Below are 25,690 nucleotides of genomic sequence, written 5' to 3'. Positions count from 1 at the left end.
AAAGGGGGAGATGGCTGGGTTGCTCTCAACTGGTTGACTTGGCCACTTGCCTGCCTGCCCTTGCACTATGTAATATAAATATAGGCGTTGTTATGATTTGCCAGTTTCTCTAAGAAAATATAGCAAGAACTTGAAAGTAGCCTTGACAAGGTTCTTTAAACTCCTTAGCGAGAAAAGTGGTTTTTTCATCCATTATTATGTTGAACTTCAGGATGCTCATTTATATAATGTGCTTTTGCAATGGTGTAGACTTTTTACAGTTTTTTAGAGATCTTTTTAATCCTATCCGTTATTAGAAAACTGTTTTACTTATTCTATCTTAATTTCCATAAAAAATCTTACAGTTTATCCATTTAAAAATGTTTTAGTAACTTCTTTAAAATCCAGAACATTCTTAGAAAAAATAAAAACCATTTTCTTTTTCTCAATATAACTTTTAAAGCATACTTGAATTTAAATCATTTTCAGAGTGGGGGAAAAGAAAGATTTATATGAACCTGTGACAAAGTCTAAGCAGTGTGTTTATCTATTATTTTTATTATTTGCAGTATCGTCTTGACAATCCTATCTGAAATAGCACACTCTGAAAAAGGAAATAAAATTTGCAGTTTGGGGTTATGTTTCCTACCCTTCTGCTCTATGATGTGAAGAAAAGGAAACAGAATGGTATTTTGTCAGAAACAGGCATGACTTAACTCTGTTTCTGTTTTCCCAGATATGATCTTTCTTCAGGGGTCAGAGGTCATATTTAAAGTGGCTCTAAGTCTTTTGGGAAGCCATAAGCCCTTGATTCTGCAGCATGAAAACTTAGAAACCATAGTGGACTTTATCAAAAACACACTACCTAACTTGGGCTTGGTACAAATGGAGAAGACCATCAATCAGGTATGATTCAGTCCTGACCTTCCAGATACTTATCGGTTCCTGGGTCTGTAAAAGCTTAAATTTCTTCTGAGCAGAAGCTGTTTCCTGCTGCTTTCTGTTCTGAAGAACATCTCGCATGGTGCCTGGCGTGAAGGAGGCACATCACAAATACATGCTGCATGATTAAATGTGTGCCTGGGTGTATATGCTGTGAGTGTCATGGTGAAATGATGCAAGGAAACTTGGGGGCAGTGTTCAGGTGTGGCAGCAAGCTCAAGTCATCAGTAGTTGCTTTCATTTAAGAACCTTCGGCTCTAGTAGTTGTCCTGAAATGTGTACATTTGTACAGTGTAGACTTTCATAAAATGAATGATTTTTCTGTTGAATGGTATTAATTGAAATTAACTCTTTGATAGCAGAGTTGTGTTAGGGGCATATATTCTGTGTAGTTTTTTGTGCTTTTTCCCCCAGATTTCAGTTCCACATCTGTGGCTGCAGTGCCTCTGGTTTCTTTCTGTGGTAGAGTTGTTGCTGTCTGAAATGGTGGAGTTTTAGAGGTGGATTTGGCTGAGAGTTACAACTTGGCCAGATGGTAAATGGTTTGGATTGGCCCTGGGAGTAGATTTCAGTTCTGTGTAAGGAAGAATCTTGCAGTAACTATTGCTGATAATGAAGGGCTAAGCAGTTTAGCAGAAGACAGTCCCCATCAAGTGTCCAGAGGCCAGGTGACCAAGAATGTGCTGGAAGAGGTTTCATCTCTGGGTCACTGCATAGTCAGCAGTCAGGCCTCTCCTAAGTCTAGAACCTGTTCCAAATGTAATGAAAATATAGAGCAGTCAGGTAAAAGCAAATAATAGAATGAAGCTTTTTTTTTTTTTTTAATCCTTATTCTGGAGATTTCTTATAGTCCAGCTGATCCAGCAGTTCCAGTGGATTGCATCCAGATGCAGTGTTTTTGATCTTCATTTGCTGCTCCACCTTAGGTGTTAAGCACAAGTTGGCCTGAAAAAGGAGAGTTTTCATACCTGTTGTTACTTTGGACCTCTGCTCACTGCATATACCAGTGTGAAAGAGGATTTCCTTCCCACTCACACTGATCTTGAGCTAACTAATAAGCTCCATTCTTGATGTTATTTTACTTCCCTGGCACAATCCTCTGGAGGTGGATGGCTTTGGCTTATTGAGTCCTTGCTTTTTGCTAGGTTCTAGGGAATCTACACATACATATGATCTCATTCAGTCATGACCGCATTCCTGAGAGGATATAAAGTGGTTAATTTACTGGCCCACACTCACTCTGCAGTGGAGGGGAAGGGTGGGGCTTCAACTTGTCTCATCTCAAATTGCTTTAGCAGCTGTTCAACATTCAGTGCCTCTGGGAGTCATTTAATTATGGAGCTTTCTTTGTTTTATCTGCATCCTAATACTGAACTATCTGCCTTTTACATTATTTAATTTATGTCATATTTATATTTATTCCCTTCTTATTTCTTTTTCTGTCTGTTTCATAGCTGCTGGGGCAAACCAGAGAGCCTTGCTTACCTGGACCAAATCTTCCATCTAGTGAGTGCCCACTTCCAGCTTGTCCTGGCTCTGGGACAGGCCTCTCAGTGACATTCCATTTACTTTCTGGGTGTGGAACTCCAGGAAGAATCCCATTTCTCCCCTATTCCATAAAGGGTAGTACTTACCCAAAGTACCTGATATCCTAGTAGTCATCAGGTACCCTCTAAATGTTGGAAGTGTACAAATGGGAAGAGAAATTGTGTAGAGATGTACCTGATTTGTTTCAGGTAACTGTTTTGAATTTGGCATTCAGAGTTACACTGACTCCTTAACAAGTCTAGGATTAGGATTCCCATTTTTATAGTAAGGAAGCGGGGCTTAGAGAGTAACATACCCGGCACTGCATGCCTGAGGGCAGGGCTTACAGGGGCAAGGCCATGGGTTCCTGAAGGCTGCTGCTAGAGTCAGGTGGGAGAATCCAGGCAGACTTGGAAGAATAAGTCAGGGTCATCCAGCACCTTGCAGAGTGGCAGGAAGTGTTTTAGGCTTCAACTCTTCAGCTCTGCCTTTGTAGTGCTGAAAACCCATCAACAGCATGTAAAGGAATGAACTGGCTGTGTTGCAATAAAACTTTATTTACAAAAATAGGAAGTGAAACAAATTGGTTCACAAGCTGTGGCTTGCTGACCCCTAAGCTGGAAGATAACAACACATGCCAGAGGCTTGGAGTGGGAGAATGGGCAGTTCCAGGTTCCTGGGATGTTACAGCAGTCAGACCTCTCCCCTTCCGGGGGAGGGGGTGGTGTAAGGGTGTAGGTTGCACAGAATCTGCAATGGGGGCCCAGGTTTTCATTTCAGCAGTGATTTTGGTAGAAAACAGATAAACTCTGTGTAGTCTCCTTGCCTTCTGTTTTTGTCTAGAACCTGGCATCTGAGTGTTCTGTTAGCCTGGCTGTCTCTTCCCCGCCAGAGAGTGCTTGAGTCTTGAGTTCTGCGTGGAGATCAGATCTGGGCATGGTGCAGTTGTTCATCAGGCTTAGAGCTGCCAGGCCTGAACCTGGGCAGTCCACGGGGTGAAGGTGATGTGTGCTCATTGCACGCCTCAGAGCATGGGCCCTGAAGATGACAGGTTGTGGTGGGAGAGTAGAGTCTGGGGGGTTCTCTGTGACAGCTATAGCCCCATTTCATTATGTGCTGTCCCTATAGTCAGCTTGGTCAACATTCTGAATGGAAGAGAGACTTTTGGGCCAAGGACGGGGTTCTGGAGCTCTAGTTCAGTACACCCAGGTTGGGATCAGCCACAGTGCATTGACAGTGCAGATAGAAGACCCAGGGTCTCCGAAACCTCCATGACAGTTCCTTAGTGTGACCTTGTACTCTCTGAAGGAACTGTCAGTTGCATGTAAACACTAGCATCTGCTGACTCCAGCCACAGTTGGGAGGGAGAGCCTGTGGTCTCTTTTCAGCATCCTTTGGGTCTATTCATTGTAGCCCCAGCATTATCATTAGATCAGACTCTGGGGCCCACCCCAGACTGCTGAGTCAGAGTCTGTATTTTTACAAGATCACCTGGGGACTCACTTCTACAGGACCATTTGAAAGCTCTACAACTTTAAGAACTGGTCTCTTGCAGTTGAGCTTGGTAGGATGAAAGCAAAACCCTAACAAAGTTCCTGTGTTCAGAAGATATTGCAACTGTGAGGTGGCTTCTTCTGCTCCTTGGGGAGGGAGCCCTCCAGTCTTGGGCAGTTTGCACTATTGAAATGATTTGTTTTGTAAAAGGACCAACAGTGCCCCACCAAGAGGGTGGGACAGTAGAGAGAGTATTTTACCACTGACATTGTTTAAAATTGCTCACATGTGGTGGTAATAAAAGCAGACCAACTCTTAGTCGACGTTATTGTTTTTAAATTTACCACAGACAGTGCTCCCCTTGCTGCCGACACCCATGCCAGCTGCTCCCACTGTCCATTCCTGCTGATTGGGAAGCAGGGTCTGGGGATTAGGAAGGTGGAAAGTATGTGGCTAGTTCTGCAGGCCACCAGAGTTAAGGCTTTTATTATACAGTGTCCATGAACTACAAAGAGAAACCCTGAGTCTCCCATAGCAAATGAAGAACATAAACAATCCACTGAAGGGGAGAGCCAGTAAACACTTGTCTGGGAAAATACTTAGATTCATGCATAATTTAAATTTCTGCATAATATACAGTGCTTACCTACTAGATGACAAAACTGACATTTTTTAACGCCAGGATACAGCACCTAGGGTATACTGTATCTGGCACATTGGTACGTTGCCAGTGGCATTGTACCTTGACTGTTGTTTCCACTTGGGAAGCAGTTTGGCAATATGTGTCACAAGCAGTAACATGTAAAACCTTTAACTCAGTAATCTCAGTTCTTGGAATGTATCCTTAGGATATAATCCAAAATATGGAAAGTCCATTTGTATAAGGGTATTATTTTGGAGTTGTCATTTATAATACAAAAATTTGAAAGTAACAAGATATCCAACACTTGACATAGTCATGGTACAATAAGTGGGTAGAACACATGAAGTCATTTATAATTATGGTTATGAAGACACAGCAACATGAAAGAGCTCTTAGAATATACTATTAAATGAAAAAAAGTGAGAGGAAATTTTTTTTTTAACTAGAAAAACATTTATGGAAATAAGGATAAAAAGAAATAGAAGATGGGAATTTTATTGGTAATTTTTCTTCTGTTTTGCAAGCTTCCTATAATGTAGCTATAGTGTTTTAATAACAAAAAATGAATGGTTTATCTTTGTGGCAAGATATTGAAAATGGGGCAATAACTAATCCATACTTTGGCAAACAGAAAAGAATGTTCCCGTTTCTCCTGTTCCAATTCTGGAACTTTCCTGAAACTGAGAGTCAGGATGGTGGGAAGGCATAGATCAATTCAAGTGCCATCATCCTGCCATGGATCCAGAAGAAAGATTACATTCAGAGGGGCCGGGTGCCTTGCAGCTGTGGCAGGATGGTGCTCAGGGAGTGACCTATGCCAGATGGAGCTGAGCACTTGAGCACTGCTCCTCCACTACATCCCTGTCCCCGTCCTGTGGGGTTAGGTGTCTTTAACATTTCTCTTTTTTGTTCAGGCTTTAATCTTAGGCCTTCCTGTTCTTTCTCTAGCTAAAACTGGCACCAGCAGTGTGTCGCTTGTGTCCTCTTAAGTGTGCAAGGACAAGGATCCCTCCTGCCACCACCACCCCTTCTGTCCTTTGCCCAAGTAATTTGCCTGGGGCTGAACACATTGTTCAGGAACCAGGATTCTTTCCCCACCCGCCACACACTGTCATGGTTAGGGATCAATTCTGGGGCATAACTGCAGAATCAAGGTCCGTTGAGTGTTTTGGCAGTCAGGAGGTGGTGATGCAATTAAGCTGAGGCGATTAAGACCCAGAGTGGCTCCTACCTAGGAATGGAGGCCTGGAAGAGTGTGCGCCTTTAGCCACAGCTGAGAGCCATTAGTCATAACAGGTCATCCAAATGTGTAAAGAAACTGAGGTTTTGTTCCTGAGTTTTCTAGGTTAAGAGATGATTTAAAAATAAATTTTTTTTGTGGACAAAATAAGTAATTGTGTTTATGGCACTTATTTAGTACCAGATTTATAATTACACAGAGGTGCCACAGCACTTTTGTGGTTTTTGCTTTTCAAAAGTTCCATGACATGGCATCCATTCTAGTTTTGCTGAGGCACAATGTTGAAAAGTGGGGGTTTGTGACAGGTGTGTGCAGCCAGGCATGTGCAGGGTGTTGTGTGAGTCATCTCATTTCATTCTCAGCACTGGTAGGTGGTGTCATTTGCCCCATGTTGGAGGCCAGGAACTGAGGATGGGGAGGTTAAGTAATGCTCTCAAGATCATTTAGAGTTTCCAGTAGAGCCACCATTTCATCAGTGACCTTGATGGTAACATGGAGGTAGTGATTGCCACTGACCTCTTGGTTATTCTGGAGGCCAAGGGAAATCAGTTCGACACAGTCCCCTTATCTCTCTCATCCACTTGATCTCATGGTCTCATGCATGATCTCTTGTAGTTTAATTCTTAGTCACAGAATGACTTTTGAATCCGTTTAGTGTTAATCACTGTATTAAACTGAAAACCAGGAAGATGAAAAATTCACCTTCATGGAAAATAAGATTATTGGCAATTGTGACAAAGTAAACATAGCTTTGGGGGGGAAAAATTGATGCCAAGGGAGGTAGGTTAGCTTGGATGTTCACAGGGTGCCATCAGGGGATGATAGCTTCCCACTGATTTCTAACTTGTGTTGGAGCTTGTTTTGTAAGGAAATGCAGTAGAGGTAGCTCTGCTCTTACAAAGCCTCACTTCAGTCTGGAGTGTGTTCTGATCAAGCGGACATTCACCTGGGCCCAGCACAACTGCATTCTCAGGTCCACATTGGGGCCTCGTCCCTTGTGCTGGGAGGCCCTGGCCCATAGGGTTCCTTGGGAGATAATGGGAAGGAAAGAGGACAGGCTGGGCAACAGCAGCATCTGTCTCCTGACTCCCTGCCCCCTTGCCCTATGGAACCCTGTGGCTCTCTTGCCAAGAGAAAGTACAGACGCCATCCCTGAGTCACTTGTGCATGTAGAGCTTCATTTCACACACGTGGTTTTTTCATCACTACTGCTGTGATGGGAAGGGAGACAACTCAGGCATTGTTTCATATTCACTCATCTGTGTGGGTGGCATTTGGGTTTTGGCTCATTTCAGCATATCTGTGCAAAGGACACAGTTCCATTACTTAGCTGTTCTTGAAACTCTGAAAACTCAGCTGAGTTATAATTAAACTTTGACTTTGGTGACTGTGCAAATAGACTTCGATTCTTTTGTTTTTCTCCCTTTAACCCATAGTTGATGTATCTAAGCTAATAGAATTTTCAGAGAAAAGAAGTAATAACTAAATAAATTTTTGGAAGTTTTTTTAAAACTAAGGTTTGGCTTTTGGAAGGTGAGTATCAAGAACCTGTACTTATTGTTACCTCAAAATTATTTCTGGATGCCTCTTCTATCCTTTCTTCCCAAATAAAATGATTACCTTTTTAGCATAGAGAGTTTTCCTTATTTATCATGTCTTGCTAAGCATATTGCTAAGCATGAGGAGGTGATTGATAGATGCTCAGTGACATAAGAGTGTGTGTGTGTGTGTGTGTGTGTGTGTAGGCTTACATGTGAAATTTTTCTCTTATTTGGAGCCTGATGGCCTTTCTGTATCTAACAGGTGTTTGAGATGGACATCGCTAAACAGTTACAGGCTTATGAAGTTGAGTACCATGTACTTCAAGAAGAACTTATTGATTCCTCTCCTCTCAGTGACAACCAAAGAATGGATAAATTAGAGAAAACCAACAGCAGCTTACGCAAACAGAACCTTGACCTCCTTGAGCAATTGCAGGTAGAGCATATTTATTAGACAGCTTCCTGAACCATGGTGCATAGTCGTTCATTAACTCACCAAAGGCAACAGCAGACTGGGCTTTCCCATGACCAGAGGACCTTTTTCACCCTGATCTGTTTGTAGTTGGGATCAAAGGTATCTAAGGAGAATGGGTCTTTTTATTTCGGAGCAGACATATTATACTTGCTAAGGTCAGACAGTCCCAGGGCTTTCTGGGAGGCTTTTTTCTTACCCTTTTAGGAGAGACCCAGAGACCAACTTGGCTCAGGATGCTGTGGCACTGTAAGTCGAATGCCAGCGATTGTGTTTAGAGTAATGATGAGAAGCTGAGAGCCTTAACTGCCATGAGGGAAACAAGCTGGGTCTGCGGAGGGATGACAGGGGAGCAAAGGGACCCAGGAATCTGCCTAACAAAATTAACTAAAACAGTGGTCGTTACTTGTGAATCTTTGGTGTAGATGCAAGCTCCCCTTTGAAACGTCCATCTCCATGTGGGTGAGGACCTAGAGGAGAGAGGTCACAGGGCTGTGCACATAGGGCTGAGGTGCAGCAGCACTGAGGCACAGTCCAGGCCCTGGCCCTGCCAGACGTGAAGTAGCCCCACCCCCACTGTCACCTGGGCAGACTGTTACCACTCTGTCTTGTTCCCTCATCTGTGTGACAAGGACAAAAGAAGACCTGGCTACAGAGAATAGCTCCTTTGTCAGTCAGATGACATAAAGTGGCCATATGTTCTACTTTTTTTTAATGTCATAAATGGGTGAATGCTGTCATTGTTCAGGGATGGTTTTAAGAGTATTTTTAAATTTTTAAGTTGCTCTGGAGAAAAATGGATATTTTCCTTAAAATATGTATTTTATGGAGTTACTGGGCTGTGGGTAGAATAAACTTTCCATCATGATCTGAGCCTAACTGTTCTGTAGAAAGTTCTGCTTTACAGACTGGAACTTGGCTGTGATATGAGCAGGGCCAGCATTTGAGATCCTAATATAGACTAGCTCTTGTCTGAAAGGCATTTATCCCAGTAGACCCTGGTAGATGTTTGCTGAACAGGAACAAACAGAAAATACTTTCCTTAACCAGTCCTAACTACCAGTCACATTCTGAAACATTATTTTTCTCTTCAAGAGTGAAAATGTGCCTGTATACACTGTCCCCAGAAGTCTGAGCTATAACCCGAAGTGAGGTCTCAGGGGAACAGAAAGCCTCATCTGGCCTTCGAGAGTACAGTGCAAATCACAGTACAGGTGACCATTTAAAATGGCTTCTGAGCCAACAGCATGTCCCTGAAATATAATGTGACGGAAACCCTTGTAACGCAGCTCCCATTTGCACTGGAAGCATCTGCCTTGTTAAGACCAGCGGGACTCACATAAAAGGCTCATTTTCTTAAGCTAATGCCCAGGTGGTTTTGGTGATGAAGAGTGGGAAACCATCTGATACAGCTTCTGACCTTTAGAAAGGTCAGGGAGTAGAGAAAAAAAGATGCTCATTCCTCAAGAGAGTGGTGATTGGTAATTACAGATGTTCTCTCTGGAATGGTCTTTGTCTTGACCTAGTGGTTCCACACTTGTAGGAAAATCATTCAGGATTCCTCTTTATGCCAGTGTTATGGTTTAGATATGAGGTGTCCCCTAAAAGCTCATGTGTGAAACAATGTAAGAAAGCTTAGAGGTGGAATGATTGGGTTATCAGATTTTAAACCTAATCAGTTGTTAAGCTCCTAATAGGGATTAATAGGGTGGTAACTATAAGTAGTTAAGGTGTGGTTGAAGGAGGTAGGTCACTGAGTGTGTGCCTTTGGAGGTTAATTTTGGCCCTGGTGAGGGGAGCATGCTCGCTTGCTCTCTGTCTGTCTCTCTCACTCTGCTTCCTGATGCCATGTTTTGAACTGCTTTCTTCCTCCACACCTTTCTGCCTTGATACTCAGGCCCAGAACAGTGAAGTTTGTCATCTGTGGATTGAGAATTCTGAAACTATGAGCCCTAAATAAACTTTTCCTCCTCTAAAATTGTTATTGTCAGGTCTTTTGGTCACAACAGTGAAAAACCTGACTAAGACAGCCAGTCACCACAATTACTGAGTCCTGGCTGTGCTGGGGACCACCAGGCTGAGTGGGACACTGCAGCTCTTTAAGAGTTGGGCTGGGTTGTGGTATGTTAGTGGGGGTTTTAGGTGTAGTTTTTCATCCTCTCTGGGACTATCCATTTCACATGTGGGAAGCCTGCCTTCATTTTGTACAAGAAAGGTGTCTAGTATAATCCTGAGGTTTTGTGTGTAATGCGCCCCCCCCCCACACACACACACTGCCCATATCAGAATTGACCTATTTCTTAACTTGGTTCTGTTCATATGGTTGATGAACATACCACAGTCCCTTTTTGTTTATTTGGTAAACATATAGGAATGTGTCTAGAAGCTAGAGGTGAAGTTCTTCAGCCTGTTTGCCCAGGAGCACTTCCAGTGACGACATGGACATGCCAGACAGTGCCACATGGCAGTGCATGTAATTTTTTCACTATAATCAGCAACTACAAGCTCTTGAGCACCCACACTAAGCTAGAGTCTATAGGACACCAGATCATGTGAGAGAAGACGTGACTTTCTCCATAAAAGAGCCTCATTCTTACTGAGGAAAGCTGCCATTCTTGCAGAATGGGAAATGACTGTGCAAAGTTCACTACTAACCATGCAAAATTAGCTCACTTCTAAGCTGCATGTTTGTGAACATGTTTGCTATTCTCTGAGTTGTGTGGTATACCTTGCAATGCAGTGAGAATTCAGAGTGATGGGGTAGGTCCTGGTTCAGGCTTTGACAATGGGTAGGATTTTGATGGTCGGAGAGAAATGCATAGAGATGTGCATAGAGCTGACCAGCTGTGCCTCTTAGTCTTTTTTTTTTTTTTTTTTTTTTTTTTTTGAGTGTTCTAGTGGCACAATTGGAGTTAGACCTGGAGTCATGAGTTTTCTGTTCAGCACAGGGATTGTTGTTTTTTGTTTGTTTTTAATACTTTTATCCATTTATTTATTTATTTACCTATTTATTTATGTATTTTATATGGTGCTCGGGATTGAACCCAGTGCCTTATGCATGTTGTGCCACAACCCCGGCCCCAGGGATTCTCTTACTAAAAAATCTTTAACTGGTTTTGAAAACAAGAAAAAAATAGCTGTACCATTTTTTTCTACATCAGATATATGGGGCATGGAAAGGACTGGACTGATCAATGAGATAGAGTCATCCTGTACCAACCAGAGCACTGAGGGTATAGCTGTGAGCTCAGGCACGCGCTAGGCAGGCTCCAGGGACCTTAGCATAAGTGTCAGAGCTGCGCCTGCTCTCAGGGAACCCCTTCATGCCACTAGAGCAGATGCTTGTTGCCTGAGAATCCAAGCCTAGTGGATTAGAGAGGAATCCCAGTTGCTAGAGAAATACCTGGGAGCTCTGCCCACCTGGCACCCATGTGTTAGGTGCTGCAGATGTGAGGTGCATGAGATCCTCAGTCCTTGTTTGGAGCTAGAGTGAGGAAGCTGCTCACCTCTAAGGGTGGTGACTGGTCAGTGAGCCAGGGCCTGGTACCCTCTCTGCAGAATGCTGGGCCATCCTGTGTTCCTAAGGAAAGGAAAGTCCCTAGGTTTGTGATGTCTTGTTAGTCTGTGGAAAATAGAAAAGAAAGCCAGGCATGGTAATGCACACCTATAATCCCAGGAACTCCGGAAGCTGAGGCAGGAGAATTGGAATTCAAAGCCAGCCTCAGCAATTTAGTGAGGACCTGTCTCCAGGAAAAAAAAAAAAAAAGAACAAGGCTGGGGATATGGCTCAGTGGTTAAGCTCCCCTGCGTTCAATTCCTTTTATTTATTTTATATGGTGTTTAAGCTCAGTGTTTAAGCGCCCCTGCGTTCAATTTTTTCAATACCTAAAGAAAATATTTTTGGTTAGAGAGCTTAGTACTCTGACCATCACGTGGAAGCCATTTTGACCATTTGTCAGTGTGGAATCAGTTTGTACCTGTAGCTATATTAGTATTAGTATTATACGTAGTATTAGTCAGAATAGGCCAGGCTGTGGTCAAGTCATATATAAAGCTCCCCTCTCAGCCGCCCCGCACAAGAAGTCTGGGTGTCCCTGAACTCTCCTCCTTCCCCTGAAGGGTTCTTTGGCTGTGTCTTCCTGTCCTCCCTACAGTCAAGGGGGTCAGGTTTCCTCCAGTACTATGCAACCTTCTCATTAGCTGGCACACAGAGTAAATAAAGCAGGGAAGAAAGTGCTAGAGGCTCTCTGGTGTTTGTGGGGGCCTGCCCAGCTTGCCTGCAAGGGAAGCTGAAAAAAAAATGGCTTCCTTTGTGGCCAGAACTGATAGTCAGCCATAGGCTTGTCTCTGCCAAGACACGGCTCCAAAGTGCTCTCAAGACTGGGCAGCAGCTGAGTGCACAGCGGCCTCACCTGTGTTACCATGGGCAGGTGCCTTCTTATTTCTCCTTCTGTTCTCCAGATGGCAAATGGTAGGATCCAGAGCCTCGAAGCCACAGTAGAGAAGCTCCTGACCAGTGAGAGCAAGCTGAAGCAGGCCATGTTGGCTCTGGAGCTGGAGAGGTCCGCCTTGCTTCAGGTGGTGGAGGAGCTGCGGAGGCAACCTGCAGAGCCAGGCACTAGGGAGCCAGACTGCACCCAGCCCGAGACCTCGGGGGACTAATGGTTCCGGAGAAATTGTACACTATCCCAACACTGTCCAGGCCTTAACTAGGAGAGACAGAAGATGCTGGAGGGAGAAAACAAAGCGTGAAGCAAACTTCTCAGGGAGGAAACTGGCTTGCCAACATGCAGATTCTTTTGAGCTCAAACTTGCAATATAGAGGGCCCACATCCCAGTTTTTTTTTTTTATTGTTTTAGGTTGTGATTTGTCCCTTCTCCAGCTTGATTACTGTACTCAGTAGCTTTAGATGGCATGGACGTGAATAAATGCACCTTTACTTTTCCTGGTTATTTCCTCTTTGAGTAGCACTATGTTGTAAAGAGCATTTGTAATACTGGGTTCCAGAAGCAGGAGAGGCTCAAAGATGATTCCTCAGGCAGAGTGTGAGTCTGTTATTCAAGAGAGGGTTTGCGTGACCACACCCGTGAGGTACAGTTGGCCCTTGTCTATTCTTATCATGGAAACCTAAGATGACCCTAGGGAAGGACTGAAATTGATTTATTTAAATTGGACATCTTGATCACTTTTAAGTAAACCTGGCTGCTATCCTTGGTATTTAAGGAAGTTTGTCTTTTTAAAGAAATTGAGTGTTTCCATACAAATTTGCTGGTCTTTTAAGTGTGGGTGATCAAAGTCATGGTAGATAATATTTTCAGGGAGATCACCAGTGTTTAGACTCCAGCTGTGTGGCTGGCATGTGGCCCGCAGTGGTGCAGCCCGAGGTGTTTGCTTTTCGTGGAGGTTGCATTTCATACTATGGAGTCATGTATTTGTCCTTTCCTATTGTGTGATGTACTGCAGCCATGTGTTCCTTGGAGTCATGTCTTTTTGAACTCTTTTGAGTTCTTTCCACCCCTTGGATATCTAGTTCCTTGCAGAAAGACAGGGCACATTGAGATTTTTAGGGGTGTCCAAGATTCTGGGACTTTAAAAAAAAAGATGGGTCTGAACTTGCAATCAGATGTATGGCAGCTGACAGTTTTCCAGAGGTAGAACATGTGTTTTGAACAGAATTCAGAACCCAGCAGCAACTCCCTCCCTCAGGATGATGAGGACCCGTGCCTTCAAGCAAAATGCTGCTCCTAGCTGCCCTGGTTTCAGCTGGTCACTGTGTACGTCCCCTCCCCTGTGCTCTCAGAATGGGTTGTTTTCTTACGAAGAATTAGAGAAGAACTGTGCGGGCACAGCTCACTTCCCTGACAGCAGAATCATTTCTGGTCTGTCTTATGTTTCTTGGGAGTTTCTTTTGACTCTCGTGGTGGTGGAGTCTCTTTTAAGTCCCGGATGAAAGGAGGGATTGCTATAGTTGGAGTCGTTTGAATCTCCTGGCCATTTCAAAGGGAGACCAAAATGCTGTCCCCTGTGCCTGAATGGTTGGTTGGCATTTGAGACTCCTTTCTGTTCCCCTGGATCAGAGAATAGTGGTTCTCATGTTCCTTTGAGTCATGGTTTACCAAGATGACACAGTAAAGTCTAGAAGCTGCTATCCCAAGTGGTTCCACTGGATAGCTCGGAGGAACGAGAGCTTCTTTCCACATCATATTTTACTATTTGAATGTTTCATAATGTTGAATTTTGGACATCTTACTACCCTTATTCAAAAATATTGACTCTGCATTAAGAAATAAGAAAGCAATAAAACAATAAATAACCTATGCCTGTGTTTTTACGGTGTTTGTTCTTTTTAACTTTGCAGCTTTGGTTTGCAGCCCAGGAGTGCCTCATGCATACCTGTGTCCAATATGAATGTTAACTGTCACATTGTTACCCAGGTGTTGTGGTATTATGACACCTACACAGGGCGTGGATATTAGCACAGATGAGAACCAGCTCCACCAGGTGTATGTGACAGTGAGTGCTGTTCCAAGATTGCATTGGGCAATAACACCATTAACACAAGCCTGTGGGTGTAGATTGAACAGTCAGCCTGGAACTTAGCAAAGAAAGATAGAGGCAACTCAGGTCAATGTGAAGATTTTTGGAGGCAGATTTTTTTTTTTTTTTTTTTTTTAAACTTAGGTCTTTGGTCCAATTTTTTTTTTTTTTCAAAGAGAGTGAGAGAGGAGAGAGAGAGAGAGAGAGAGAGAGAGAGAGAGAGAGAATTTTTATTATTTATTTTTAGTTTTTGGTGGACACAACATCTTTGTTAGTATGTGGTGCTGAGGATCGAACCCGGGCCGCACGCATGCCAGGCGAGCGCGCTACCGCTTGAGCCACATCCCCAGCCCTTGGAGGCAGATTTTAAGGACATGTTTTAATTCTCCCAACATAACTATATGCACACACACACATGCACTGCAAGTCCTGTCTTTAGATATCATTTGTGCCTCTTACACTAGACATTATGAGCCCTCAGGAAGAACATACTACATAGGGCTTGGATGCAGCTGGAGAACACTCAGCTTGCTTCCCTCTTAGGAGTTACATATAGATAGAAGAGCTGAATCTATTTGCAGGCTTGTGTGTCTGGTTTGATTGGGGAACAGAGAAGAGTTGCTGGGGGTGGGGGGCTGAGGGATTTGGATTTTGTTACAAGAATTAGACCAAACCCAAGAGTGAAAATCCAGAAGGAGCTGTGGGAATCAAGAGAAGTCACGAGTTAATCCAGCTGAGATGCAAAGCACAGCCAGCTGCTGATGGGGGCCTGGTAGGAGGCATGGAGTTCTGTGGGAAGCTGATGCCAAAGTGATCGCCTGGTGGGTGTATAGCCAGGGATCTGGGGCCAGCCTAGGTCAACACTTGGAAAGCAAAGGTGAAAGTGAAGCAGCAGAGGAAAGGCCACAGTGGAATGGACCAGGCACGCTGGACAACAAATGGCCATTTGAGGAAAATGGCTTGCTTCCCTTTTGCCTTCCAGAGCTCACACCAGCACATTTTGGAGCCAGTCCTCATTTGGAACCATCAGAAAATGGGACTCTGGGAAACGTGGTTCTGAATTAACCAAGTTGACATGGTACAAATGGCTGTGGTTTACTTTGGAACATCTAATTTGAATGTCAGCATACATGTAAGATGCATCATACAGAGGCCCTTCATCAAAGTGTATATGATTAATATTTCATAGAGTTCAGATTCATAGGTGGTTTTTGCCATTGATGGTGCAATACTGGAGATGAAAAACCACAGAAAACCCAGGCTGCTCCCAGACTCCCTGCCACCCTTCATCTGATCCCTTCTGCCTGGTGTCACCAAATATTCTTTAAATGAAAATCCAGAAATGTTCCATGTGGTACAATAATTTACAAACCATGCTTAAGTCTAAACTCTGCTTTAAGGGTTTATTATGGCTCAAAATAATCTTGGACTAGGGAAGCTGAAGGGAACCTATCTCTGCATACTAGAGAATTGGCTCCCATCTCATTTTGTATAGGACGAGCTAAGTCAAGATCAGAAAGGTTGGCTATAGGACCAGAGTAGACCCCTGCTCTACTATCTGCCCAACAGTGGACACCACCCAATTTTAATCTCAGTCTATTTCAATTTTAAAATATTTAAATTTTTTTAAAAAATTTTAGTTGTAGATGGGCATACAGTATCTTTATTTTAGGAAAGATAGTAGAATGGATTAGACATTACTGTCCTATATGCATATATGATTACATGACCAGTGTAATTCTACATCATGTACAACCAGAAGAATGAGAAGTTATATACTCCATATATGTATGATATGTCAAAATACAGTCTATCATGTGTAACAAATTTTAAAAAGAGACAGAGCTGCTTCATGTTCACAGGGTTTTCTGTTCCATAAGGAGTTCATATCTGGTCACTCTTGAAGGTGCTTATAATGCCTTTGATTTACCTGAGTTAAAAACTGGGGGATTCTCCAGTGAGTCCCCCCATGAGTGGATTCCAGGGCAGAGAGATGCTGCCAGAGGATCTCACTTAATCAGCTACGTTTATCCATTAGAGGCGCTCTTTGTTCTGGATTCGTATTTGTTGTCTTTGAACATTGAAAAATGTTTTCATTGAAATGTTTTTAGAAGAAAAATAACACAGAATTGCCTTTAGTTGTAGAGAAGGGAGCCCTTCCACTATGTCGAGTTTTGCGCTGTCGTCTCTAGAAATTATTGGAATGATTAGGGAATAAGTGTTCTGCTGTGGAGCAGCTACAGTGGTAATTTTTTAGACCATCTAAATTAATAACACTAAAATAGAAGGCTCTGAGTAGATAAAGGCCTTTTTAGAAAAACCTGTGAACCAATTAATCACCCGTTTGGGTTGCGAACCCTAATAGGAAAGTGTTTGGACTTACATCACCATGTGTATGTTTATTAATAAATTTGTGCATAACTAAATTATACTAGAAGTTTTGAATGAAGTAAAATAAATTGTTTAAAAATAATGTTGCTATCTGCTGAGGGTTTGGGTTTTGTTTTGTGGTGCTGAGGATTAAATCCGGGCCTTTGCCCATGCTAGGTAAGTGTTCTACCACTGAGCCCTAATCCCAAGCCCTATGCAGTCCCTTTTTTTTTTTTTTTTTGGTACTTCGGATTGAACCCTGGGGCACAAAACCTCTGATCCACACCCCCAGCCCTTTTTATATTTTATTTAGAGACAGGATCTCACTGAATTGCTAAGTTGCTGAGGCTGCCTTTGAACTTGCAATCCTCCTGCCTCAGCCTCCCAAGTTTCTGGGATTACAGGTGTGCGCCACCATGCCCAGCCCTATCCAGTCTTTTTTTAAGGACATCATTTTAAATGTTTTAAGACTGTGATCTACTAATTCAGATGCCAATTTTCTAGTTCAACTTAATATGATAGTTGGTGATTTGATGGTGGTTTTGCATTACTGGGGATTGAACCCAGGTGCACTCTTCCCCTGGGCTAAATCCCCAGCCCTTTTTATTTTTTTGACAAATCTCACTAAGTTACTGAGACTGGCCTCAAATTGGTGATCTATTGCCTCACCCTCCCGAGTTGCTGAGATTACTGACATGCACCCACTAATGTCGGACTGAGACTTGGTTTTGATGCACTCTCACAACTTAAAAAAAAAAAAAAAAAAAACGGTAGCTTCTCAAACCTAGTAACTACATGGAGGAAAAACACTACCGATCACACTAAGTCATGATGCCCAGTATGCACTTTTGTTCACCAGTTAGACAGAAGGCTTTGTTGAAATCTGGCTAGTGAATTTCCATCTTCTCTGATGGCAGGCCATTCAAACTAATCAAAATGTGTTAAGAGTTTTATAATTTTAACCAAAGGCTTTAAAACACTGAAACTCTTTATTTGGAAACTTGAACAAATTATAAAAGCATTTCCAAGTTTGTTTGAGTAACACCCTCACATGATTTTTGCCAAAACATGACCTAAACAATGGAAACACTTTGAAACATTCTTTTCTGAAAAGGCCTCTCCATAGCATTTTCTCAGTGAACTTTTCTTGGGTTCAGCCCACTTGGAGCCCTCTGCTCTGGATATAGTGGCAGGGTGGAGGTAGAAGTTTCTGGCCATCACATGGCCACCTGCTCACCTGCGTGTATCTGTGTAGGCATACCATCTCTGCAGCAACCCTTTCCTGCAGAACTACAGGAGATTTGTGGTTCTGGGCTTGCAAAGTGCTTGGCTGGGTGGAGCAAAAAGAAGAGCTGAACACTGTGTGTGTGTGTGTGTGTGTGTGTGTGTGTATAGAATGGAGCCCGTGAATCATAGTACTTGAGTGCCTTTTCCTCAGACCCATGGTAGCTGACTGGGACAGCCTGACATGGCCAAGATCTCGTACGCACCTTTGTTATATTCTTTCTCCCGGGCAGGTTTGTCTGCTTTTCCTCAATCTTTTGACTACAATTTCCTGCCCTTATTTTTCCCTTATTCCATAATTGGATCTGTGTTGTTGACTAGCTTTGAAGGTCTCCTTCCCACTCTTCTAGAAATGTCTGCTTTTTAAACCTTGTAACTGTATTTCTGATTTCTTCTGATTACTGTTCAGCTCCAGCTCTGCAGGGCGACACCCCAATGTCCTATTTTGAAAACGTGTGCAGATGGTGAAGTGGTGCATTAGGAGAGTAGAGGCAAGTTTACTTGGAGGTCTATTGACTGGTATCAAATTTTGTTCACCTCAGTTCTGCCTGAATTTTCTATGAGAAGGGTATCACCTGTTTTCCTTCCTTTGAAGTACACGGCCATCAATTCTACTACCTTTCATACACTCCATCTAAACAGCCTGGTTACTCAGAAGAATAAAGTTAGCTTTTCCACTTAGAATCCCTCTCTCTTCAATAAGCCCTGTCTTCACAGTTGAGCCGGACCTCCCTGTCTCTTCAGGAGCAGTTCCACAGCCAACATGTCTCACCTGCTTGCCAGCCGCCTCTTCCTAACAAGGGTTTTGGTGCTCCCTACTACATACCAAGTCTTAAGCTAGGTTCTCAGGCCATCTGTTCAGTGTCTGCCTTCACTGAGCTTTTTATCTAGGAGGGGATCGGAGATAGGAATGAGTAAACAAGATCTATCACAGGGTGGGGGGTTTCCACAAAGAGAAGCCTCACTGAGGAGCTGGGATTCCAGGGAGACTGGAAGGATAAGAAAAGGAACCAGTTAACAAAGGAGTGGGGTGGGGGTATTCTGAGAAGTTTAATAGAAGAGGGAAGGCTCCTTTCCGAAAGATGCATTGTGTCTTGTAACAAGTCCTTTCAAAAACTTCAAATCTGCTATGGTCTGAATGTTGGTGTCCCACTAAAATTCTATGTTGGATCCCAATATCTAGTGTGTTTGCATTAAGAAGTGAGGTTCTCTGGGAAGTGGCTGAGTCGTGAGTGCTCCACTCATGAAGGAGATTAGTGTCCTTATAAAAGAAGCTCCAGGGAGCCGCTGTGCCCTTCCACCATGGGAAGATGCAGCAAGGAGGTGCCCATCATCTATTAAGAATGGGCCCTCATCCTCCTGTGTCTTGGTTTTGGAATTCCCAGCTTCCAGAACTATGAGCAATAAACTCCTATAATAAATATAATAAATCACCCAGTCTAAGCAGCTCAAACAGAGAAAGACACCCACTTAACAGCATGTCTTTTTCAGATGACAAAAAACAATACTTTTGAGGATAAATTTCCTATTACTGTATTGTCCCATAAATAGAAAAGGTAAGTTATTGTCTTGATCTACTACTTCAGTGTACACAAGGGACTCTGATCTTCTCAATTTAGCATCAAACTGCAAGGAGACAAGAGTTGGTAAGATGGTGAGACGGTACAGTGCAGCGCCTGGCAGGGCCTGGCCTTGTTTCAGATGACGATGGCCTCACCTGCATATCCCATAGCCAGCCTGCAGACCCAGCCCGGTCGACTTCATGCTGTGATGATCAGCAAGGGGAAGCTAGGCACTGGAAAGACCTTCCTCAACATCTGGGGGAAAGTCAGGTGTGATTTCATGGCATGAGAGTGTAAGGAAACTTTGTGAAACTCTCTAAAAGTAAATCCAGACTTTATTCAAATGACATTTCAGGGTACAGAGAAAATGTGAACAAGAGAAAAAGAATTGTGGCTCATAGAGCCAAGTGAAACCTGTCTGCATGGACTGTGGGAATGTCCTTAAATCCTTGGTGCCTTGTTGAAGAAGCCCCCCGAACTTTTCAGGTTCTTCTCCCAAACTATGTTTGCTTTTAGTTCCATTTTGGCTGTGCCACTGAACATGTGATCCTATTTTGACCTGACATTTTCAGAACATTCAAATCCAAATTGGTGGCCTTCCCATTGGCCATGGTTCTGATCCATGTCTCGTTTTGACCCTCTTCAGTTTTACTTTGGTCCAGTTATTTCATAATTTCTCAAATCTATAACATCCTCAAAATATGTGAGGAACAAGATAGAACTTGGTGACTAAATTGAAGCAACATCCAGTGGCTATAAAGGACAGGCCCTGGTGTCAATGGAATCCAACCCTGATTGTCTGTTAAATGGAAATAACATTATTTCGAGGGACTGTTGTGTGAATATTTATGAAAAGCAAAGAACTCTGTGGCTGACACCGAGTTAACAATAACTGTTGTCATTACACGATGATGCTATAAGTTAAATGGATCCAGTTCTGTGAGCTTGAAATCACCCCAGGCAAAATTCCTCTCCAGATTGTAAACATTGAAAATAGGTGATCTTTAGAATCATTATGAGTCCCTAAGATCATTTCATGCTGGGCCAATATAATTTTATGTTTCTGAAAGTTCAGCAACCAAACATAAGATGGGAAGCTGTGGGAAAGCAAACTTTGGTGCAAGAAAAGCTTTTGATAACATCTATTTCAATAGCTTAAAATAAAGCTTATTAAAGAAAAGTAACATGGACAGGGCAGTCCAGATGGGTGGACTTAACAAGATAAACTTGTAGAACTGTAGATGGTGCTTCTGAGTATCAGTTGTATGTTAGAATAACCCTGGGAGATTTTTAACAGTACCATTGTGGGTAATAAACTCAGACTCCCTGGGGTAGAGCCTAGACATTGTTGTTCTTGTTTGTTAAACTCCCCAGTGATTTTAAAGTTTAGCTAAGATTGAAAACTGCTGCTGTAATTGATAATAGACTGAGGTGAGCCTAAGAGCCATGAATTTAATTTCCTGAGCTGGGTTTTAATTTATTAAAGGACAGTGTATTTTGTGGGTCCTTAGCCAGCCAGTGAACATTTATATCAGAGACCTATATGGAGATCTAGGGAGCATGCCTTTGAAATGCAGTGAATGGCAGAACTTTGATTGACATTGACAAGCTAGACAAGTGACCTGATTTGAGCAACATGCACTTTTATGTCAGATTCTAAACTCACACATAGGGCAGTGGGTCCCAAAGTATAGACCACAGACCAATGGTGTCAATGTCTACTGAAACTTGCCAGAAATTCATTAATTGGTTCTTCTTCAACCTACTAGCTCAGAAATTCTGCAGGGTGGGATTGACACTCTTTTAACAAGTCCTTCAGGGGATTCTGATGCATGCTCCAGTTTGAGAACACTGTGCAGAGGAAGAGTCCCACTGGATGAGCACAGAATGGGAGACGCCTGGGTTAGCAACAGCCATGAGTGTGAAGAGCCTCTTTATTGATTTATAGTTTTATTCTTGCTTTCTGATTGCTATAAAGACCTTCATATTTTGCAGGTCATGAGACTTGTTTATTCTGTTTTCATAGTATAAATCCAGCTATTGAAAATCTGAGCAATTTTGGAAATTGTTAAATAGTTAGAAATGTTGAGTATGTAGTATAATGATACAGTAGTAGAGTTGCCATATGTCAGCCACTGTTATTAGCCACTAGGATGAATATTAGCTCATTTACAGGGAAAGATGTGATTATAGCTACTGGTTGGGCAGCAAGTGTTGAGGGTAAAAATCATTGAACTTTCATTGTTTTTGATAGGTCACTAGGAGCTCTGTGTACCTGAGTATACATGAAATTTGGGATAAATACATGAAATTTAAAAATTAACGATCACTGTGAATTAAATTTTAACGCCCCCACACCCACTTGTCCCCAAATTAAAAACAACACAGAAGCAGGTGAGAGGAAGAAGAAAAACCTGTCTCAAAACATGGAGGGAGCAAGAGAAAGCAGAGAAGTTGGGAGAGACCCTGCAAGGCAGACACCTCACCCTATTTGCATACATCTGTAAGAGCTGGCGTATCTGAGGGCAGGGCTGCCAGCTGAGCGTGGGACAGTGTGAGGCCTGCAGTGTGCTGGGAATAGATTTTCTTGGCTGGGTCCAGCCTGAGCCCCCTCTAACTGCTTCTTGGACCAGGAAGGTTCAACGAGGCCACCTTGGCTACATCAGTGCTGCTTGAAAGTGTGCTGAAGCCCACCATTTTAAGGATTTTGCTTCTCAGAAAGATTAAAAGCCTGTTAGCAGGTGTTAAGGGTACTGAGAAGTCCTACCGTAAAGAAACCCAGTTTTATGGTTTGATCTGAGGTGTCACTCCAAAGTTCCTGTGGGAATTTGGGGGCCGGGACAATTAGATTATGAGAGCTGTAACCTAATTGGTGGATTAATAGAGATTACCAATTTGAATGGATTCATGGGGGTAACTGTAGGCAGGTAGGATATGGCTAGAGAAAATAGGAAACCGGGGTGTGTCTTTGGGATTTATATTTCCCTGGTGCTTTGCCTGCTCTTTCCCAGCTTCTCAGCAGCCTTGAGCTGGGCAGCCTTCCTCTAAGGCCTCGCTGCCGTGAGGTTCTGCCTGACCTCAGGCCCACAGCAGTGAGTCAGCCTCCCATGGACCGAGACCTCTGAAACCCGACCCTAACAAACTATTCCTGTTTTAAATTACTCATATCAAGTATTTTAGTCAAAGCAACAAAAAGCTAACACGCCTGCTTTCTACCTTTTTCAACATGTGTGTCACATGTTTCCCCCCCTGGTAGATATGTTCCACACATGTGACGGATGCTCCAGCCTACAACAGAAACATACAAGACAAAAATGAAGTCCTCCAGAGCTCCCTCCACCTCCTCCCACCACAGAGTAATGACTTCACTCAGGTCTCCGCTCAAATGTTACTCCTGACCACCCTGGCAGCTCACCCCACAGCGTCTGCCCCTTCCTTCTGATGCCTGTACCCTCCTTTTCCCGTCCGGGTTCCTTACTCCAACAACCTATTCCAAGTTTGGTTGCTTATTATTTGTCTTGGCCAGAGAAAAGGAAGATGAGTGGGGCAAGGCCTGCTTTCCTCACTGTTCTATCCTACAACAACACCTGGGCATACGAGATGCTCAAATATTCACTGAACAATTGAAATATGTCTTCCATTTTTGATAGAGACTCCCAGAACTTGCTTGGGTTTTAAATCCTTTAAGTATATTCAACCCTTCATAATATAAATTATTTTGTTGTGCCCAGTGTGCTTGAGAATAGGTGCCATGGTCTGGAACATTCATCGCTGGTCACTCTGTCTCTATGACAGTCCCATCTCCCCAGGTTCCTGGGGGCTTTATGTTCCAGCTGGGGTGGGAGCCAGAAGAGACAAGGGAGGCTGACAGCTCTCTTCCTCACCAGGGGACCCTCCTTCTGAAAAGAGCTGCATAATGTTCACGCCCACTTACCGTTATGGCTCCATCAAGGGAGAGGCCACAGAGTCATCTGATTTCTCCCCCACCAGAAAAATCATATTCTTATCTAAACTATCTTGATTTACAAGATTTTTTAATGGCTTAAAAGTGCCTTATCAGCTTAAGCTGATCTAAGAACATAAATATTTCATAATTGTGATAATATATACAGCTCCAGACGCAAGAAAATTTCCATCCCCATGGATGATCCTTATAAATAAACCAAGCAATCACACACTGCAGAAATAACTAGAATTTCTATGACTTCACAGGGAGCCAAATGAAATGCCCGGGCCAAGTGAATGCTAAAGTCATTGCATACTTAAAACGTGGTCAGGAGCTTCATAGGAGCCAACTAGGAGTTTGGGTCCAACTAGGACCAGGCATTAAGTGGAACCCAGTTAACTGGAGCCCTAAACTTGAATTTTTAGGCTTTGTTTTGGGGGAATGGGGACACACTACAACAAAAGGATCTCATATAAAGGAACTGGTTAAAACCAAACAGAAACAAGACTCCAGCATCCAGTGGCAGGTCTGGAATCAGGTTTGTCTCTGAGGCTTATGTGCCACGTGTCGCAGCCTCTACCATCTGGATGCACAGTGGCCTGCAACCCAGCAGGGTCCCGAATGATTAAAAACAGGCCCAGGCGCTGGTCCATGAGACGGAGATTTTCGGCATCACTGGTTAAAACAAAATAGTTTCCTGTTAACCAGAAAAGATCAGTTATCAGAAGAACCTCATTTCCTCAGCATTTTAATTTTTGAGATTTTTCTGGTGATAAGAAAGCAAATTATTTTTCAAGGGAGAGCACTCTAGCAATTTCTCTGGGGAAATTTTATCTTCTGGAGAAAGGTGTCCATGTGTTCCTTTTTTGGGATGGACATAGAGGAAGCCGAGACAAAAATCAAGTAAGCCTAGGTCTTCCCAATCACTCAGTTCCCAGGCGACTGGTACCTGCCTGAGGGCAAGGCTGCACATGTTGGCCAGAAGAGAGCATTTGATTCAAGCTGTCACCATAAATCTCCCTAGAGCAGAAGCGATGATTTCTTTTACTACTCTGATTCCAGATCCTCCAAGTAAGTATCTTGGCAGGCGGTGACTGTGGAGGGAAGAGAGGAGGGAAGGCCTGGAAAAGTCAGGCCGACTCTAGGTTTGGGAAGGTTCCAGGTCTGTGCCAGCAGGGTGGAGACGCGTGTGAAACTCCAGGTCCCCGCCCAGGCTTGAAGACGGGTGGGTGGGCCCAGCCACAACCTCACATCTTAGCCCTCTCCAGAGTTTGCCGGGAGGTTCCAGCATTCTCTGTCCAAGGCAGGCATCCTCAGCCTGAGGCGGACTGGGGCTGTGCGGCTGTCACCACAAACACTGACCCAGTCAGGAAGCCCCTCGGTGTTCATGGAGAGGATCAGATCTAAATGGGCTCAAGTCCCAAGAGCACCAAAAGAGAACATTTCTCGTGTGTATGTTTAGAAACATTTTCTCATGGGCAGAGGCCCACAGAGCCTTCCAAGGCCACAAACCCAGAAACGTTCTGGAAGCCCAAGAAGCTGTCCCCTACCTCCTGAGGCTGCAGGGCAAGGCTGCCGTGCCCTCCAGATGGTGCCTCAGCCTCTCCCCTCTCATCCTTTTGGCTTCCTGTTTCTTCCCTCCTCAGAAGCTTCGCTGCATCTGTGAGAGTCAGGAAGGACAGAGGAGCCGGTACCCTCTGAGAGAGGGTCTCGACGCAGAATGGGCAGAGTCCCAGTGGCCTGAGGTTCTGGGGGGAGTGTGGATACTTTCCGTGTTTATTCACGGTACCCACCATGCCTTCCCACCCCCAGACTAGCACTCAGACCACAGAGGACCCAGAAAGATGCCCGAAAAGAAGCATAGAACGGGTAGATTCTTTGCCATATGAAATGGCTTCTGTCTGGATCCTTCCTCTTCTGGCTCCATCCTTGTCTGTGGTCTTTCCTGCCGCCCTCCTCAGTCTGGCTTGCAGTGAGAACGCTGCTCCCGGCCCCTCCCCAGCATCCCTACATCTGTACCCCAGGCCAGCAAAGACTCCAGCTGAAGACCCCCCAACCATAAGATGCAAATCAAGTCAATGCTGTAGGATTGCACTGCCCAGGATTATAGCCCCTGGACAAAAGGGACAGAAATGTAGCTAGTCCAAATGGA

At 43.6% G+C, this 25,690-nt stretch overlaps 1 protein-coding gene across 3 annotated transcripts in view; it reads left to right on the top strand.

Moving 5' to 3' along the window:
* The window catches only part of Tbc1d1 (TBC1 domain family member 1), a 214,792-nt gene extending 200,645 nt beyond the window's left edge, over window positions 1-14,147 (top strand). For all 3 annotated transcript variants that reach the window (XM_026385254.2, XM_026385235.2, XM_026385263.2), the window contains 3 exons: window positions 716-885; window positions 7,629-7,802; window positions 12,300-14,147. In XM_026385254.2, coding sequence (XP_026241039.2) covers window positions 716-885; window positions 7,629-7,802; window positions 12,300-12,500 — 545 coding nt within the window. In that variant the 3' untranslated portion in view covers window positions 12,501-14,147. The remainder of the gene's footprint in view (window positions 1-715; window positions 886-7,628; window positions 7,803-12,299) is intronic.
* Window positions 14,148-25,690: the final 11,543 nt, after the last annotated feature.

Source organism: Urocitellus parryii, chromosome 10, assembly GCF_045843805.1.
Source record: "Urocitellus parryii isolate mUroPar1 chromosome 10, mUroPar1.hap1, whole genome shotgun sequence".
NCBI lineage: Eukaryota > Metazoa > Chordata > Mammalia > Rodentia > Sciuridae > Urocitellus > Urocitellus parryii.
The sequence above is the reverse complement of the archived record's forward strand: the minus strand, read 5'-3'. Positions and strand labels throughout refer to the sequence as shown.